This window comes from Natrix helvetica (genome assembly GCF_964273705.1).
Source record: "Natrix helvetica genome assembly, chromosome: 1".
NCBI lineage: Eukaryota > Metazoa > Chordata > Lepidosauria > Squamata > Natricidae > Natrix > Natrix helvetica.
In genome coordinates, this window is record NC_138548.1 from 79825123 (window position 1) to 79841270 (window position 16148).

At 36.9% G+C, this 16148-nt stretch overlaps 1 protein-coding gene across 3 annotated transcripts in view; it reads left to right on the forward strand.

The window, feature by feature from the left end:
* The window catches only part of ARHGAP1 (Rho GTPase activating protein 1), a 34380-nt gene that overhangs the window by 12903 nt on the left and 5329 nt on the right, over window positions 1–16148 (forward strand). The window contains exons 1-11 of one of the 3 annotated variants that reach the window (XM_081937453.1): window positions 3577–3594; window positions 6438–6669; window positions 8965–9052; window positions 9518–9649; window positions 9843–9929; window positions 12417–12515; window positions 13893–14000; window positions 14306–14382; window positions 14709–14786; window positions 14933–15061; window positions 15308–15411. In XM_081937453.1, the coding sequence (XP_081793579.1) occupies window positions 6630–6669; window positions 8965–9052; window positions 9518–9649; window positions 9843–9929; window positions 12417–12515; window positions 13893–14000; window positions 14306–14382; window positions 14709–14786; window positions 14933–15061; window positions 15308–15411 (942 nt within the window). In that variant the 5' untranslated portion in view covers window positions 3577–3594; window positions 6438–6629. Of the gene's footprint in view, window positions 1–3576; window positions 3595–5911; window positions 6670–8964; window positions 9053–9517; window positions 9650–9842; window positions 9930–12416; window positions 12516–13892; window positions 14001–14305; window positions 14383–14708; window positions 14787–14932; window positions 15062–15307; window positions 15412–16148 lie in introns of those variants that run through there. The other 2 variants (XM_081937452.1, XM_081937451.1) reach the window with 2 other exon arrangements.

Here is a 16148-nt window from a genome sequence, read left to right on the forward strand (position 1 = left end):
ACAGAGTGAATGTAACCAAGTGTAAGAGTCCATTTTAGAGATTCCATTGTAGCATTAAGAGCTTCAAAACACAATACTTTGAATGCTGTTATTATTGGTTGATAGCCTTGTTTAAAATGATCCATTCCTTGCTGTGTGAATAGGTAACTGACTCAGTTGCTGTGGGGATTACTCTAGGAATCTGGTATGGGTAAAATGGCTTGCATTTGCTCTGAATCTCTCCCTTTTCAGTACGTTGAACTATCTAAATAGTAGAATGCTAATAATATATAATTATATCATGTAAACATTAGGGTAAACATTTCTTTCATTCTCCCCCTTTTGGTAATATTTTTGAGGTTACAATTCCTTGAAGAAATAGATTATTGGGACTATTTCCGTCATGTTTCAGATTGGAGCATAATCGGGTTGGTTTCTGCTGGCGTTACTGCTGGTTCAGTGAGTGCAAGATTTGCCGGTTCAGTGCGCGTGCATGCGCAGTTGCCTAGAAATAGGTTTGTGCATGCGCAGAACATTAAAAATGTAAAAAAAAAACATGCAGCGGTGACCGGGGAACTGGTTCAGGGGCATGGCAAGCCTGCCTACCCTACTGGTTCGGCGACCCAGTCGCAATTTCACTATTGGTTCATCTGAACCGGAAGCAACCCACTTCTGCGCATAATATAGAAACAGTATTGATTGTATTTGTTGATAACTTTTGGGAGAGCTGGGTTAGTGGTGCAACCATACTGGTTGTTTTTGATCTCTCAACAACTTTTGATACAATACATTATGGTATTCTTCACTGGCTGTGGGGTTTAGCAGTGGAAAACCTAATGTTCCAGTTGTTGTCTTTTTTCCATGACCAAAAAGCACTGCTTGGGTAGACAGTAAGTAAGTTATATTTTAGTTTCCTCATTAAATTAAGACTGAACTATATGAATAGTTCCAATAGTGTAAAACAGGTGGTGGAAGCAAGGTCACATTATCTACACAACTTCACTCATGGAGGCTCATGGGTAAAAAATAAGCTAGGGACACCCCGACACCTGCCTCACCTTGCAGGCCCATTTCTTAGGCTGTTTGCCACCGCTTGCACGCATTGCCCCTGACCTCCAACCGAGGCCTTCCGGAAAGCCCTCTGCAAACAGGAAACGAGATCCGGATTGATGCGCGTGTTGCCCCTGGCCTCTGTTTTACCGTCAGAGCCTTCTGGAAAGCCCTCTGCACCCAATAACAGATCAATCCGGAGCTCTGTTATGGCTGCAGAGGACTTTCTGGAAGGCCTCTGATGGCAAAATGGGGGCCAGAGGCGACGTGTGCATCAATCTGGACCTCATTTCTCAGCTGTAGAGCACTTTGTGGAAGGCTCTGACAGTGAAACGGAGGCTGGGGGGGGGCGACACGTGGGAGCAGTGACAAGTGACCACAGAATAAGTGGTCCGGCAGCGGGCTCCTGCTGTCAGTACTGCTGCCTTAGGTGAATCAGTAATTAGACCTTTCCCCCCAAAAGAAACCCTAGCCATTTTGGGGGTGGAGTCAAAAGGAAATAAGACCGGGTTTTATTTTCAGGGAAACATGGTACATACACAGAAATTTTGAACTACACACAAAATTTCACAAATAATTAGATTAAAGATAAAATGTTGATTATTTGAGTAAACACAACATTGCTCTCAATGTGCAGCTAATGCTCACAATCACTAATCTTTTTGTCTGGAAGAGAGCTCATAATTTGAAGACTGGATTCTTCAAATGAGATTTACAGGTACAGCTTAGTTTTAGTGATTCACAAAAGGGCCTCCAGGATCAGGGGCTTTAAAGCAGGGGTGTCAAACTCACATCGTCACGGCAACATCACGTGAAGTATTGGGACTTTTCCCCTCTTTGCTAAACAGGACGTGGGCATGGCTAGTGTGTGATGCATCCGGCCCGCAGGCCAGGAGTTTGACAGCCCTGCTCTAAAGGCTGTTATAAAGGCAGTGATAGAAAAAAAAGTGAGTATAATCTCTAGGTGGTAGCAGAAAATGTGGGTCAGAATTCTCTGCTTAGCGATCCTTGGATTTCAATCTTTCAATGAGAATCTCTTTGAAGACATAGCTGGTGCTAGCCTTGTAGTACCTAAAACTTAAAAATTTAGAAGCTAGGAATTTATAGATAGCAGAGAGTCACTGAATGTAACCACCCACATTTTAATCTTGGCTTCAGTCCTCAGGAAGTTCTCAGAAAGTTCTCAGGAAGAAGCATTCTCGTCTGATGAGCTCATATTCTGTATTTCCATAGAGCAGCATTACATTGTCTGCAAAGACCATTCTCTGAGGTCCGGATTGAGTTGCCAGGGAACAACTAAATGGCAAGTTAGAGATAATTAAGGAGGAGGTTAAAACTAGGAGGTAAATATCAAATATCAGACTCCAATATGACTGAAGATAGTGAATAGTGAAAAAAACAGGAAAGCTGTAATTCAGATGATACATACTTTTTTCAGCATACACAACAGTATATTTCAGCAATATTTTGACGGCTACAAATCCCTGTGTTTTATTGGGATTTGGTTCCCATGCTCCCCAGCCAGTGCAACTCACACATATCTGGTTGACTCTAGATCAGTGGTAGTCAACCTGGTCCCTACCGCCCACTAGTGAGCGTTCCAGCTTTCATGGGGGGCGGTAGGGATTTGCTATAACTGCTTTATACATTTTATAAAGTAAAGTTACTTCCCTACTTTATAAATCACCATTAATGTGGAACCAGTGGGCGGTTAGAAAATTTTACTACTAACAGAGATACAAAAGTGGGTGATAGGTATAAAAAGGTTGACTACCCCTGCTCTAGATTGTAGAGCACTACTTTAGGACTTTTTTTGTGCGGGAGATGTTAGTTTCTTTTCCCAATAATAATCATGTTTGTTTGTTTTGGGTAACTGGCAACTAGTTTTTGCTGTGCGGTGTGTACCAGCTTTCCTGGATATTAATGTGATACTATAATGGGAGATTTGCTATTCTTGAATAAATGATGGCTATATGAAATATAAGAAACTGAGATAGCTGCTTATATGATCAGTTACCCTGAGTTTCAAAATGTGGAAGAAAAGTGAAAATAGTGGTGGATCCTTTGAGTTATATTGTATGTTTTATCCATAGTAGCCTGATTTTTTACTGTTATAAAAGAAATTACTATATAAAATAGACATAGGAATCTCTGGGTTTAAACTTTTGTTTTCAGTTCATGCTTTTTAAATGAATTTCAGTGACTGAAAGAAGTCAGGCTTGGTGAAACATTCTGAGAGCATCTTTATATTTAAATAAGTTTTGTAGTCTGAAAAAGTCAGACTTTATTGTACAAGAAGTATTTGTTTATGGAGAGTTTGGAAAATGGTATTATGTCCTAGATTTATCAAGGAAGAACATTCTACTTTTTTAAAAGAGTAGCATCAGGAAACAAAAATAGCCAGGGATGTTCTGATACTCTGTATGTCTTTGGGTTTGCATATAAATTTTTATTCCAACCTTCGTCATCAGTCCAAGGAGTCAGTTTGAGTTAAGGGACTTTTGGTGTAATGTACCTTTGTTTCTATTCCTCCAGGGCAGGGTGTACTTGATGAGGTCCAGCCAGGTAGGTAAAATGCCTAGTCTTCTTGTCATTGGCATTAAAGATCATGGCACTCTTTAGCATGACTGTGACCTGCCGCTGGGTTATCTCAAGGGAGCCCAAATTCTGTGAAGCTGAGGGCTAAATCCCAGTCCTCAAAGTTCACTTGTGTGCATTATGCCAAGTAGATTGCAGCCATGCTTCTCTTCTAAACTGGGGATACAGCCATTTTGGTCATACTACCTATATATAATCAATCCATTCAACTGAATGTGGGACTTTGAAATTTCCTAGCAGAGCTCTGCAGTGGACGTCAGCTGGTGGGCTTATTTGGGGTATTCTGCTATCATCTATTAGCTTCTTTTTTCTTGGATGGTGATGGGTACTCTACCCATTAGGAAATAATTAATGTTAACGTTCCCATTCTCAATTTTTTTGTGGGGACAGTTTCTTCTGTAATTAATATTTATTTAAGTTACCATTTCTCTTAATTTGAAATTCTGGAAGAAGAGATAGTGTCTCTTCCATGTTTGCTGTGACATCATTAAATGTATCAAAACTGATTCCTGAAATCTAGAAAATGGGCAGGTTTCTTTTAATCCTCTGTGCTTTGGTGCTACTTTGAGCACTTTCTTTTAGAACCTCTAACATGAATGCTAATTTCTTCCAAATCTCCTTAAGATCTGTTTATTCCATGGCTTTTCCATTTTTATAATTTCTTCCTGTAAATAGTCATAAACTTACATTTCTTGAAGATTGTATCTTAAATGTCTATGAATTAAATCTTTATCTTCACTTGTCTATACAGACAGGTTGATTAATATAATTTTGAAATATTGGCAATTACTATTTAACAATTTGTAAATGTAGTCAGCTCTTCTTTTTTAAGGCAAATTAATTCATGGTTTTAAATGCAGAATGAAAGACAGTGTCATTAGGAAGGGCAGAAAAGAAAGCTTCCTGAGTTGTTAAATATTCTGCCCTTTAAAATCCTGTTTTTCCTTAGCCTAACAATTCTCTCATACCTGCATTACTGAGGTATAGAAACACACTGGTTTCTTGTTTGCTATTGTTGAGCTTCCTAGTTGCTTTACATTTTTTGTTTATTAGTTATAGCCAAGTTCATTTCAATATCCTATTTTTAACATTATTAGCTAAAGGTGCATTAAAAGGAGAAAGAGATTCTAGAGAAAGTAAATAATGCTTCTGTAATCATGTAGGTCTTTATTCATGGAAAAAACTAGGATGGCTGGCTTATTAACTAAATAATTTTTAGAGGAAAAAAGCTTATAGTATATTTTAAACAACATTTGAAGTGTTTCACATATTATAAAAAAAAAATCTCACATTGAATTCCTTTTTGGAATTTCAAATATCCTGGATAATTTTGAAATAACTCGTAGCCCTGGAAACATTTGAAGATAGTCTGGGAAGATACTGCAGGTGCATATTGTATAGCAGTGACATATTTTCTGAGTGCACCAAAGAGATTCTGATGTATAATATAACATTCTTATAATTCAGCATTCAAATTAAAATTCAACAATGCAGTTTCATGTAGAATTAACCAGCTGATTTCATGTTTATTAAATATACATGCTTTGGAATAATGGGAATTAAATCATTGTTTATTATTTGTTATACCTTGAATTCAATTATCAATAGAAATATTTCTCCCTGAGTCATATAAAATATTTATAAATATTAAGGCACATATGATATAATCAGTTAAATGCTAGATTTTTTTTGTAAAACTAAAACACAATAATAAATTAACCTTGATATTAGACAAGATGGAAATAATCAAGGTTTTCTCCTTTGCTTTGAAAAGTGTTGTATTTTATTAGAGTAATCAGGAAACTAAGTATAATCATCGTTTATTTTTGAACTGATGTTGATTTTTCTAAAAGTTGGGAAATGGGTTTGTTCTAAAAGTAATGGTTGAAGGTGGAATCATTGTCTATTTACAGTTTTCAAAGCATCCAGCTAATTCTGTGTTTATTTGTTTCCACTTTTAAATTCAGACTCAAAATGTTGAATTTAAACTCTAATTATATACACCACATCCTATTAACACAAATAAGGCGGTAGCCTGATTATCTGATGCAAAAGTATTCTGTTACCATTCAAGAATGCTGCTATAAAGCACTAGAAGACTATATAATTTCATCTTGCATTTTTTTCATCTTGCAAGTTTTTGTTCTATGCTTCTTACTTGCAGATTTGGTTAAATTAGTCAACTAAGGGCTAGACGGTTATAGAATGTTGTACAACATTACCTCGTTGTGAGTGGGTAAATCAGAAATATTAACATATCCATATTTAAAGCCTGTTATCAGTTCTTGTTTCACACTGAATCCACACTGAAACAACTGCTTTGTCAAAGTAAAATAATATTGACACTGTCTCTTAAAACAGTTATGGTTTATAACTTAAGAAACACTGCCATACTAGTGGTAGGACTAATCTTTTCTGCAACTTTTTAAAAAGGTCTTTTCTCTTTGACTGTAATATGCAGAATACCATCCTGCAGAACAGAGAAGTATATCTGCTTTTGTTGAAATAGATATAAGAAGAAGAAAAATGATAAGGGGTTCCATTGTACCATATTAGCTGCAAAACAATGTTATTCCAGTAAACTCTTAAAAGCATCTGCAATCTACTCCAGTGCATACATTGGATATATGTGCTGTGTCATAGTAATTCAATTTTTGGGGAATTATATGAATGTTTCTTACTGAGGTACTTTATTTTTGGGCAACCATGGGATAAACTGTTGGATGTTGGTCTTGTGACTTGACTGGTAACTGTGTATAATTGTTTCAGATTAGCTCTGCATTGCCGTCCTGGTTTCATGTCTCTCTTAGGTACCATTTTGTAACAAGTGCCTTCCACCATCATGTGCTTGAATGGCAAATCCTAATGTTTGCACAGGTACAAGAGAAAAAAGGAAAGAAAAGAAAATCTTAGAGAGGGATTTCCAAGCTAATAAGGACAAATATACTTAATAGGCATGGAATGATGCCGAACTCTGGGTGGAAGGCATAAAAAAATGGGGAATGAGGAAAATGGCAAATGGAGTGTCTGGAAACATGAACAGTGAGTACTCCAACCTTGTTGCAGGTTCCATTTGTTTCTGCTATTTGCACCAGTCTTTTACATAAGCAGTGTTTATTTCAAATGAGTCCATATGTAGCTCGTATCTCATTTGATACAATTTCCTTCTCCACCCCCATCATTTTTACATTTACATGAACTGTCCCTTGCTTCATCACTGATCCTAATATATTGTATATTTAATATGTCGAAATATGTTTTTGTGAAGACGTTTGCTTCGTTTGAAGCTTTGCAGACTAATGCTGTTTAAACATTTATTAATTATTTCAGTATTTATAGAAATAAGATCTAAACACAATTAAAATGATTATAGGCCTTAGTAATATTTGACATTGTATTTTGGCTTGTATCAGTCACAAGTAAGCTTCATTTGTCACAGGAATATATACAGTAGAAGTTGTAAAGATTCCTAATGAAAGAAAAAGACAAAATGTTCCTCCCTTATGAATTTGAAGTAACAATAAACTGATCAATCAAAATAAAATCTGTATGACAGGAAATTTGTATTTTCTTTAACCATTTATATACTTTTATGATGATAGTTAAAATATTAAACAGCAAGATGCATATACTTTCAACCTCCTATGCAGAAAGGCCCAGTTTTGCTCCCATAGAGGAGAATAAAATTCCTTTTCCATATGCACATGTTTGATCAAGAAAATGTGTTTTAGGTAGGGAGTATTTCAAACTTGTGTTTTAATCACAGAAGAAGTTAGATTGTCAAATGTAGCTTTTTGGGGGAAAAGCAATTTATGCCAAAGCTCAATATCTTTAATGTTCTATTTTTATTATATATTACAATAGATATATAATGGCAACTAAGTTCCTAAACAGCAAATTAAACCTTGTATGTAGAAAATCATATTCATCAGTCTTTCTGTTATTTTCATAAAAAAACCAACTCATCTTCTCAAAACCTGACAAGGTAGTGGAACCTCTGTTTCTGAAGTCTTCCCTTGATAACAGTATTATTATTTTTTCATTATAGGCTGCTTAAAGGGCTTCCATTAATGATATAACTTTCATATTAGATATAATCTGACAGTATGGAAAAAATGGGGGAAACTTATAATCAGGTACCTCTTGGTCTGTGGAGTTCCTTGATTAGGGTATTATTTTCTGCTTGGAACTACCAAGGAGGAAGCCACACACCCCACCAACATGCCAAATAAGCTACTCTATATAAACAGGGAGCAAACCCCACACTCACCAACACTGATGGTGTTACCTAGAGGAGTGGCCCCCAAACTTTTGGGCATCACCAGTTCCATGGAAAAGGTTTTTCCATGGACTGGAAGGGGTGTGGTTTTGTGTGCTGACTGCATCCTGGGGATAGGTTTTCGCTTGTTTTCACGGCCCGGTTGCTGGCATGCCATGACCTGGTGCTGATCCACTGACGGGGGTTGTGAACCCCTGACCTAGATGGGTAATTAAACATCTGCAAGCAAGTGACCAAACTCAAAGAGCACCAAGGACTCCACAGTTCAACCCTGAGTTACATCTATCCTCTTCTGTTGGAAACTATTGGTCTGTCATGTCTAAGACAAATGTTGCCACAGACTTGTTTAGTCATCTGCATGGTTCTGGGCTGTAAAACATGAAAGATTATTTTATATAACACGTGTTACAAGTCAGTAGCAAAAGCCCTTGTGACTCTGAAGTCTGCTGGTTCGCTTGTCAGTTGATAGAGCTTGAGGGCAGATAATTATTGCTTATTTTTTGAGTTCGTTTACTTTGCTTCCTTGCGGGGATTTTCCTTTTCCATACTGAGTACGCAGGAACAAGCAGGTGCTGAAAGATTGGATGGACTGGGGAAAAAGCACACAGCAAGAATACTCCCATGTAAATTAATCAGCTACTTTTTTTTTCAGGCTGTGTGTTGAAAAGGGTTTTCATTTGTTGTTTATTTCCTTTGCTTTAGAATCACAAATATGTGTCATGATGATGCTGTGGATGTTCCTAAGTTGAGTTAAAGAGAGCAAATCCACATTAGCGTCTCATGGCCCAGGGTTGCCATTATCTGTGTCGCTTTAAAAAAAAACCACTCCTCCACCTTTCATTGGCAGGACATTTGGTTGGTCTCAAGCTTTAGCTGTGTCCGAACTGTGTCACTGGTCTTTTTTTGCAAGCAAATGTTATGTGGCAGTTTTAGTTTGGTGTTGAGTTGAAAATGGCATTGGAATATTTAAGCATGTGACTAAGCTAGCTCTGTTGCTTTTCTATTTGGGGCTCCTTACTTTGTGCTTTATGCGGTGACATGTAGCATTTCTGTCCTAGGTGATGATAAGTATGGGCGGAAAGTAATTTTGTTCAGTGCCTGTCGGATGCCTCCTAGCTATCAGCTTGATCATGTGAAGCTGCTAAGGTGAGTGTTGCTCTACCTGACTTGCTTAATCTTTGAATTTCCCCAAATGCTTCTCATTCAAGAAGCTTCTTCAGTTCTAACTGACTGATAGGGAATGGAAGGATGTACATTCTTTGCAGTCATCTGGTCGTTAGCACTCTGAGGGCTGGCCATTAGCTCTCACAGAAGAATATAAATCCTTCCATTCCCTACCATTCAGTTAGAACTGAAGAAGCTTCTTGGATGAGAAGTAAAATGTTTTCAGAGAAAAACCCCAAAAGAGTCCAGTTGCCTTACGAAAAAAGCACCTATGGAACATTTTTGAACAACCATTAAGGAAACATTCTGTAAACACTCATAGTTCATTTGACTGCTATTCCCAGTCACATTTTAGAATCCATATCTGTCTTTATATAGAGAAACTGGATTGTTGTTATTCTGACTAAGTATTGATATAATTATTGACCGCCAATTCTCTTTCTTCAGCTATTTGAAGTATACACTGGACCAGTATGTGGAGAGTGACTACACCCTAATATATCTGCATCATGGTCTGACCAGTGAAAACAAACCATCTCTAGGTTGGCTCCGGGATGCCTACCGGGAATTTGATCGCAAGTGAGTGGCTGTGGTTTTGGATTTTAAAAGAGTTAAGATGGTCTGGATAAGGATAAAATAAATAAAAATGAGAGTATAATATAGTTTTATAGCTTTCTTGGGTAAGAGATTTAGGTTGATTCTCTGTTTTTCTTAATAGCAAATCAAGTTCTTCTCAGTTGTTTCAGATAAATCATAATTCTTTGTTTTTCAGATACAAAAAGAACATCAAAGCATTGTTCATTGTGCATCCAACTATGTTTATCAAGACACTGCTGATTCTCTTTAAGCCCTTGATCAGGTATGAAAATGGAAAGACAAATGCTTTGTTAGTAAGAGTATGGATCTAGTATAAAGTGGTTAGGAAGTGAAGCGTTGTTTTTTTTTAAAAAGTAGGCTCACAATTATAAGTTGGAATTTTAAAAATTATATTGTTTTTGTCTTCCTTCCAGGTAAGAGTTTGAGAATGCATTATTTCCCTAATTTTTTCCTTACAAAAATGAATGAATTGGCCGAGAAAGCTGTTATATATGGTTTTTATATTTGGTTTAGCAAAGCATTCCATTTGGTGTCTCATGATATTTTGATTAGCACTCTGTTAAGCTTAGGCTGGTGAGATGATCATGAAATAGCCACATACCTGACTCAAAGATCATACTCAAAAAAATACTTTTCAATGATTCCTTATCAGTCTAGACCAGGGGTGTCCAAACTTGGGAACTTTAAGACTTGTGGACTTCAACTCCCAGAATTCCCCAGCCAGCATGCTGGCTGGGGAATTCTGGGAGTTGAAGTCCACAAGTCTTAAAGTTCCCAAGTTTGGACACCCCTGGTCTAGATAAAGGTATCAAGTGAGATGCTCCAAGGCTGAGTCCTGGGCTCTCTGTTTTTCATTATTTTTACATTTGATTGAAGAGGTGGAGGTAGTGCTTATCAGATCTGCAGATGACACAGCAATTGATATGATAGCTAATTCCATAAATAAAATTCAAAACCATCTTGATAGATGGAAAAATAGACTAAGTGTAAGAGAATGAAATTGAACAGAGGCAAATGTAAAGCTCTTCACTCAGCAAACCAAAATTTAATCCAAAGCCATATGCTGGGAAACTATTATGGCTTGGTAATAGTATTTGTAAGATGTTCTTGGAACAACAAACCAAACATGAGCCAGCATTGTGGCTTGACTTTAAAAAAACAAATTAAAAAACTCTCCAATTCCAGGCAATACAATGGGATTCAGAGAAACTAGAATAGGAGAAGAGAAGGGTAGTAAGACTGATGAAGGAACTGGAAACTACATTTTACACGGAGTGACTGAGAGAACATTTACTCTTGAGAAAATATGTGTATGCTAGTACTCTTCAAATAACTTTTTCACAGAAACAGTTTAAAGTCTCTCTGTTTTTGTGCAAGAAAAATGGGTGAAAATTATGGAAGGCAAATTGTAATTGAATATTGAAAGGAACAATAAAAGCACTTCAACAATTATTCTGAGATGGATGTCTTCATGTGGAAGTTAGGCATTTGTTGGGAATGATTTAAATTTGATTCCTTTAAATTTGATTTAAATTTGAGCAGGAGTTGGATCACAGGGCTTAAGTGATACCTTCTAACACTACAATTCTAAAGTATGATTGATTTTACAGCTGTGTAGTTCATGGACTATTATGGGATGATATAGATAACATCGTTTTTCATCTGGACCTCTCATAGTTCCAACTCTTCCTTTTACCACAACCCAACTGTTGTGTATCAGTAGTTTAAGTTCAATATTTTAACCACCATACTATCTCAGTACAGTAGGGCCAGTTCATTCAAGTTATAAGAGTTCCATTTCTAGTTGAACAACTTGTGCATGATGAAACCAAGAAAAAAAGATATTTATTTTAATGATTGATTGATTTGAATTGTACCTAACTTGTCTAGAAGCAATTCAAAAGCTCATCCATTTTATATGTCCAAAATAGACAAAATATTTCAAAACAGGGGGTAGATGAATAATTCAGTACAAATAACTAGGATTGGATTGGATTGGATTTTCCAAGCAATTAAACTGCAGATGAGATGGCATATACTGTAACAAGGATACCTCTCTATGTGTACATCTCATATACCACAAGACTGTAGTTTTTCAATAATGTTCCATGTTTGTTCAAAATATTCTTGTGTTTTTCCCTATAGAGTTAATTTTGTTCTGAGGAGTATGTAATAAAACAAAAGAAAAAAGGATACCATATTTCCTATCTTCTACTTATTTTCTTTATAGGATAGTGCAAATATTGCCTGCAGTCCAGTAGTTCAGCACTATGAAAAATAATGCTGAAACTCACTCTTATTTACTGATACTTTCCATAATGTGGCTATTTTATGTTTATTGTTTTTACATGTCTTTAACAAATGCCTTTGCCCTATGGGGATCAAAAGTGCCTAACTTGTGTTGAGCTGCTATTTATATTGTTCAGTGTTGGAAATTTTCCAGTCAGCTGATCGCTGAGGATTTTTTCTCCCCTGTCAATGATTTATTGTAAAAGAAAAGTTTCTTTAATAAATAAAATTCTGTAGCACTATATTTGGAAAAGGATCCATTTTTAGGCCATTGCGAAATCTAAAGATGAAGAATTTTACTAATATATAACTTGCCAATGATGCAGGGATAATAGGACAGTAAATCCTCCTAACTACTGCACAAGAGCATCCTTTTCAATGCCAATTTTGTCTGTTCATCTCATACTTGAGTGTACTAACACTTATTTTTTCATGTACCATGCTATTGATTGTCTTGCAGCTTTAAGTTTGGACGGAAGATATTTTATGCAAACTATCTGAGTGACCTTGAAGAGCATGTGAAGTTGGAACAGTTGGGAATCCCAAGCCAGGTGCTAAAGTGAGAACAAATTGCTTATTGACTATCTTATTTCCGCCTTCTGTAGAGGAGGATGTATTAAGGGGAGTCAAGGAAAGGGACTTCGGTGTTTGGTTTCTTTGCACATTTGGTACGATGCAGGCAGTCCTTGACTTACAACCGCTTATTTAGTGACCGTTTGAAATTACAATAACACTGAAAAAAGGGACTTATGACTGTTTTTCACACTTACAATTGTCCTGGGGTCATGGGACCCCCTTTTACGACCTGACAAGCAAAGTCAGTGAGGAAGATTTACGGGACAACTGGGTTACAAACTTAATTGCAGTGATTCATTTAACAATTATGGCAAGAAATGGGTCAAAACTCACTTAACAACCGTCTTGTTTAGCAACAGAAATTTTGGGATCAGTTGTGATCATAAGTCAAGGACTATCTGTACTTTGAACCATTTGGATGCCTCCCAGAAAAAGATGGGGAGACATTTTTTAAGTTTTTGTGTTGGATACTTTCTCCCAGTTATTCAACTATCTTATTATTCCTTTATCTTGAGAACTTACTCAACTTTCTTAAGGAGAGATTATTTTAGGTGCCATCTTTAGTGCACTATAGATCTAACCTGCTCATTTTAAATAACTTGTTTCTGCTCAGTTGCCTACAATCTTGATGTCCTAGCTTTTATTAGAATAATACAATAATACAATAGTAGAGTTGGAAGGGACCTTGGAGGTCTTCTAGTCCAACCCCCTGCCTAGGCAGGAAACCCTATACCGTTTCAGACAAATAGCTATCCAACATCTTCTTAAAGACTTCCAGTGTTGGGGCATTCACAACTTCTGGAGGCAAGCTGTTCCACTGATTAATTGTTCTCACTGTCAGGAAATTTCTCCTCAGTTCTAAGTTGCTTCTCTCCTTGATTAGTTTCCACCCATTGCTTCTTGTTCTACCCTCAGGTGCTTTGGAGAATAGTTTGATTCCCTCTTCTTTGTGGCAACCTCTGAGATATTGGAATAATGCTATCATGTCTCCCCTAGTCCTTCTTTCTCTTAAGCTAAACATACCCAGTTCCTGCAACCGTTCTTCATATGTTTTAGTCTCCAGTCCCCTAATCATCTTTGTTGCTCTTCTCTGCACTCTTTCTAGAGTCTCCACATCTTTTTTACATCGTGGCGACCAGAACTGAATGCAGTATTCCAAGTGTGGCCTTACCAAGGTTTATAACAGTTAGTTAGTTAGTTAGTTAGTTAGTTAGTTAGTTAGTTAGTAGACAGTGTAACTGTTTTATAGAGTATATTGTAGGGCATTCTTTCACAAAGTAGTGCGTCAATGGATACAAGTGAAATAATAATTTTCAGTGTAGGAGAGATTTCATACATACCAATGTTTCTTTTATTGTAGGTATGATGAGTATCTGAGATCACTGCAAAAACCTACACAGGTGCCTCAGAAAGCAATACCACCCCGTCCACCTCTGCCGAATCAGCAGTTTGGAATTTCTCTCCAACAGTGAGTATTCCCATCTCTTTATTTTAGTTGGTGTACTAGCGATGCTCACACACTTTGTCTGGGTAGTAGTATTATTAATGTTTCCAATCCAATTACTGCTGAAGTAATTTTCTTCTGCCAGTCTGAGCTGCCAAGATCACAGCCAGAGAGACCTTGAATATTAGCTAGCGTCAGGGTCTTTTTCTCCACCTCCCCTCAAATAATATGTGTCGTGTGAGTGATTTTTTTTAGAAAGGTTGGTGTAAAATTATTTCTAGCTTCTTGCAAAGGAAAGATAAACGTTTAAGCTTTTCCTCTACCAACAGGCTGAAGGAGAAGAGCTCAGACCGGAATCCTATCCCATTGGTGGTCAGAGAAACCACTGCTTATCTACTAGAGCATGGTAAGAGCAAGGAAAATCCATGTTCAAATTGATCTGTCCCCTCTACTACCGGGATGTTTTGCTTGGATGAGGTTAGCTAGTTTCAGGTGTCTTAGCATTTTTCTAATTCCACACTGAAAAACAGTGCAATCCCATATATAGCAGTATTTGTAGCTGTTTCCATGTAAATAAGGGGGGAACATTTCTCTAAATCCTTTGGAGAACTTGCCGTCTTCTTGCTTCATTGTCCAGTTCTATAACTGGCAGAATAGATGCATTGTTTTTAGGGCTACATAATGTTTATTGCTCATGTCTGTAGTAATGCAATTACTTCCTGCCTCTTTCAGCTCTTACCACTCAGGGGATTTTCCGGCGATCTGCAAACACACAAACCGTAAGAGAGGTTCAACAGAAATACAACATGGGTAAATGTCTGCTCGAGGTAGTCCCTTCCATTTGTCTTTCCCTTCTGTATGGGCTTTAAATTTGCCCTTGGCACGTGGAACCTCTGCCATATTGCAGGTTATGCTTTGGCTATTGCTCTGAAACACTTTGTCCTCTCTTACCCCAGGATTGCATGTGGATTTTACAGGATATGACGATGTGCATCTTCCTGCTGTAATTCTCAAGACCTTTTTGAGGGATCTGCCTGAGCCTTTGCTCACCTTTGGTCTCTACAGTGATGTTGTCAATTTCTACAGTGAGTGCTTATCAAGATGGTCCTAATCCCATATCAGTAATCTTTTCTCAGGATGCCTGGCCCAGAGTTATGATTTTTTTTGACAGTAGGAGACGACTTATTTTTTCAAGTTAATATAATTAAATTTTTATTGATTAAGAGGCTCGTTTTTTTTCAAGTGTCTTGTCTCTGCAAGATAATCTCTTCCTATATTAGCTAGAATTGGGAATGTTGGTCCATATCATACTTGTTTTATTTTCCTTTAAGGTATGGAAGAAGAAAAGAGTATAGATATTGTTCGCAAAACACTTCAGACTCTCCCAGAGGAAAACTATCAAGTTCTGTGTTTATTAATGAAGTTTCTTGGGCAGGTGAGATGAGTGTATTACATACTTTTCAAATTCTCAGTTGTAAGGTGTGGTGATGATAGTTGGCTTATGTAGTTTTAAAACAAATTTGAAAAGTTAATGGAGGGTACCTATCACATTATTAATCATTAACATGATAGGCACCCTATATTTTGTATAACTGTGTTTGGAAATAATTTAAATCTGAATATTATATTGTTTGGAAGACCTGTGCAGACTTTGATCTTCACCCTGTGAGAGAGCGTAAATCCCTTTGTTTCCTCATGCTTCTAATCTTTAATCTTTCATGTTTGATTAAATTTATTGCAATTTTTTATTTGATTATGACAACCTGCCCAGAGTAGTTGAAAGGTGGGCAGCATACAAGTTTAATAAGTAGTAGTAGTAGTAGTAGTAGTAGTAGTAGTAGTAGTAGTAATAATAATAATAATAATAATAATAATAATAATAATAATAATAATAATAATAATAATTCACTATTTGAAAATGAGATGCTACAATAGGTGAACTTAAATTTTTCCTGTGTATCCAATCTGTATTCCTTCTCTAGTGCACCATCCTGATCCCCTTTCCCCAGTCACTGACAAATATTCTACTTGTGAAAAGTTAAGGCTCAGAGCATTTCATTGTTGAGCAATGATTAGAAAATTTATATATCCAAGGTTGAAATCAGATCACTAGGGTGGGTCATTCCTAAGACTCTGTGGCCATAATTACGGGTGCCTAGTCATTGTAGAAGT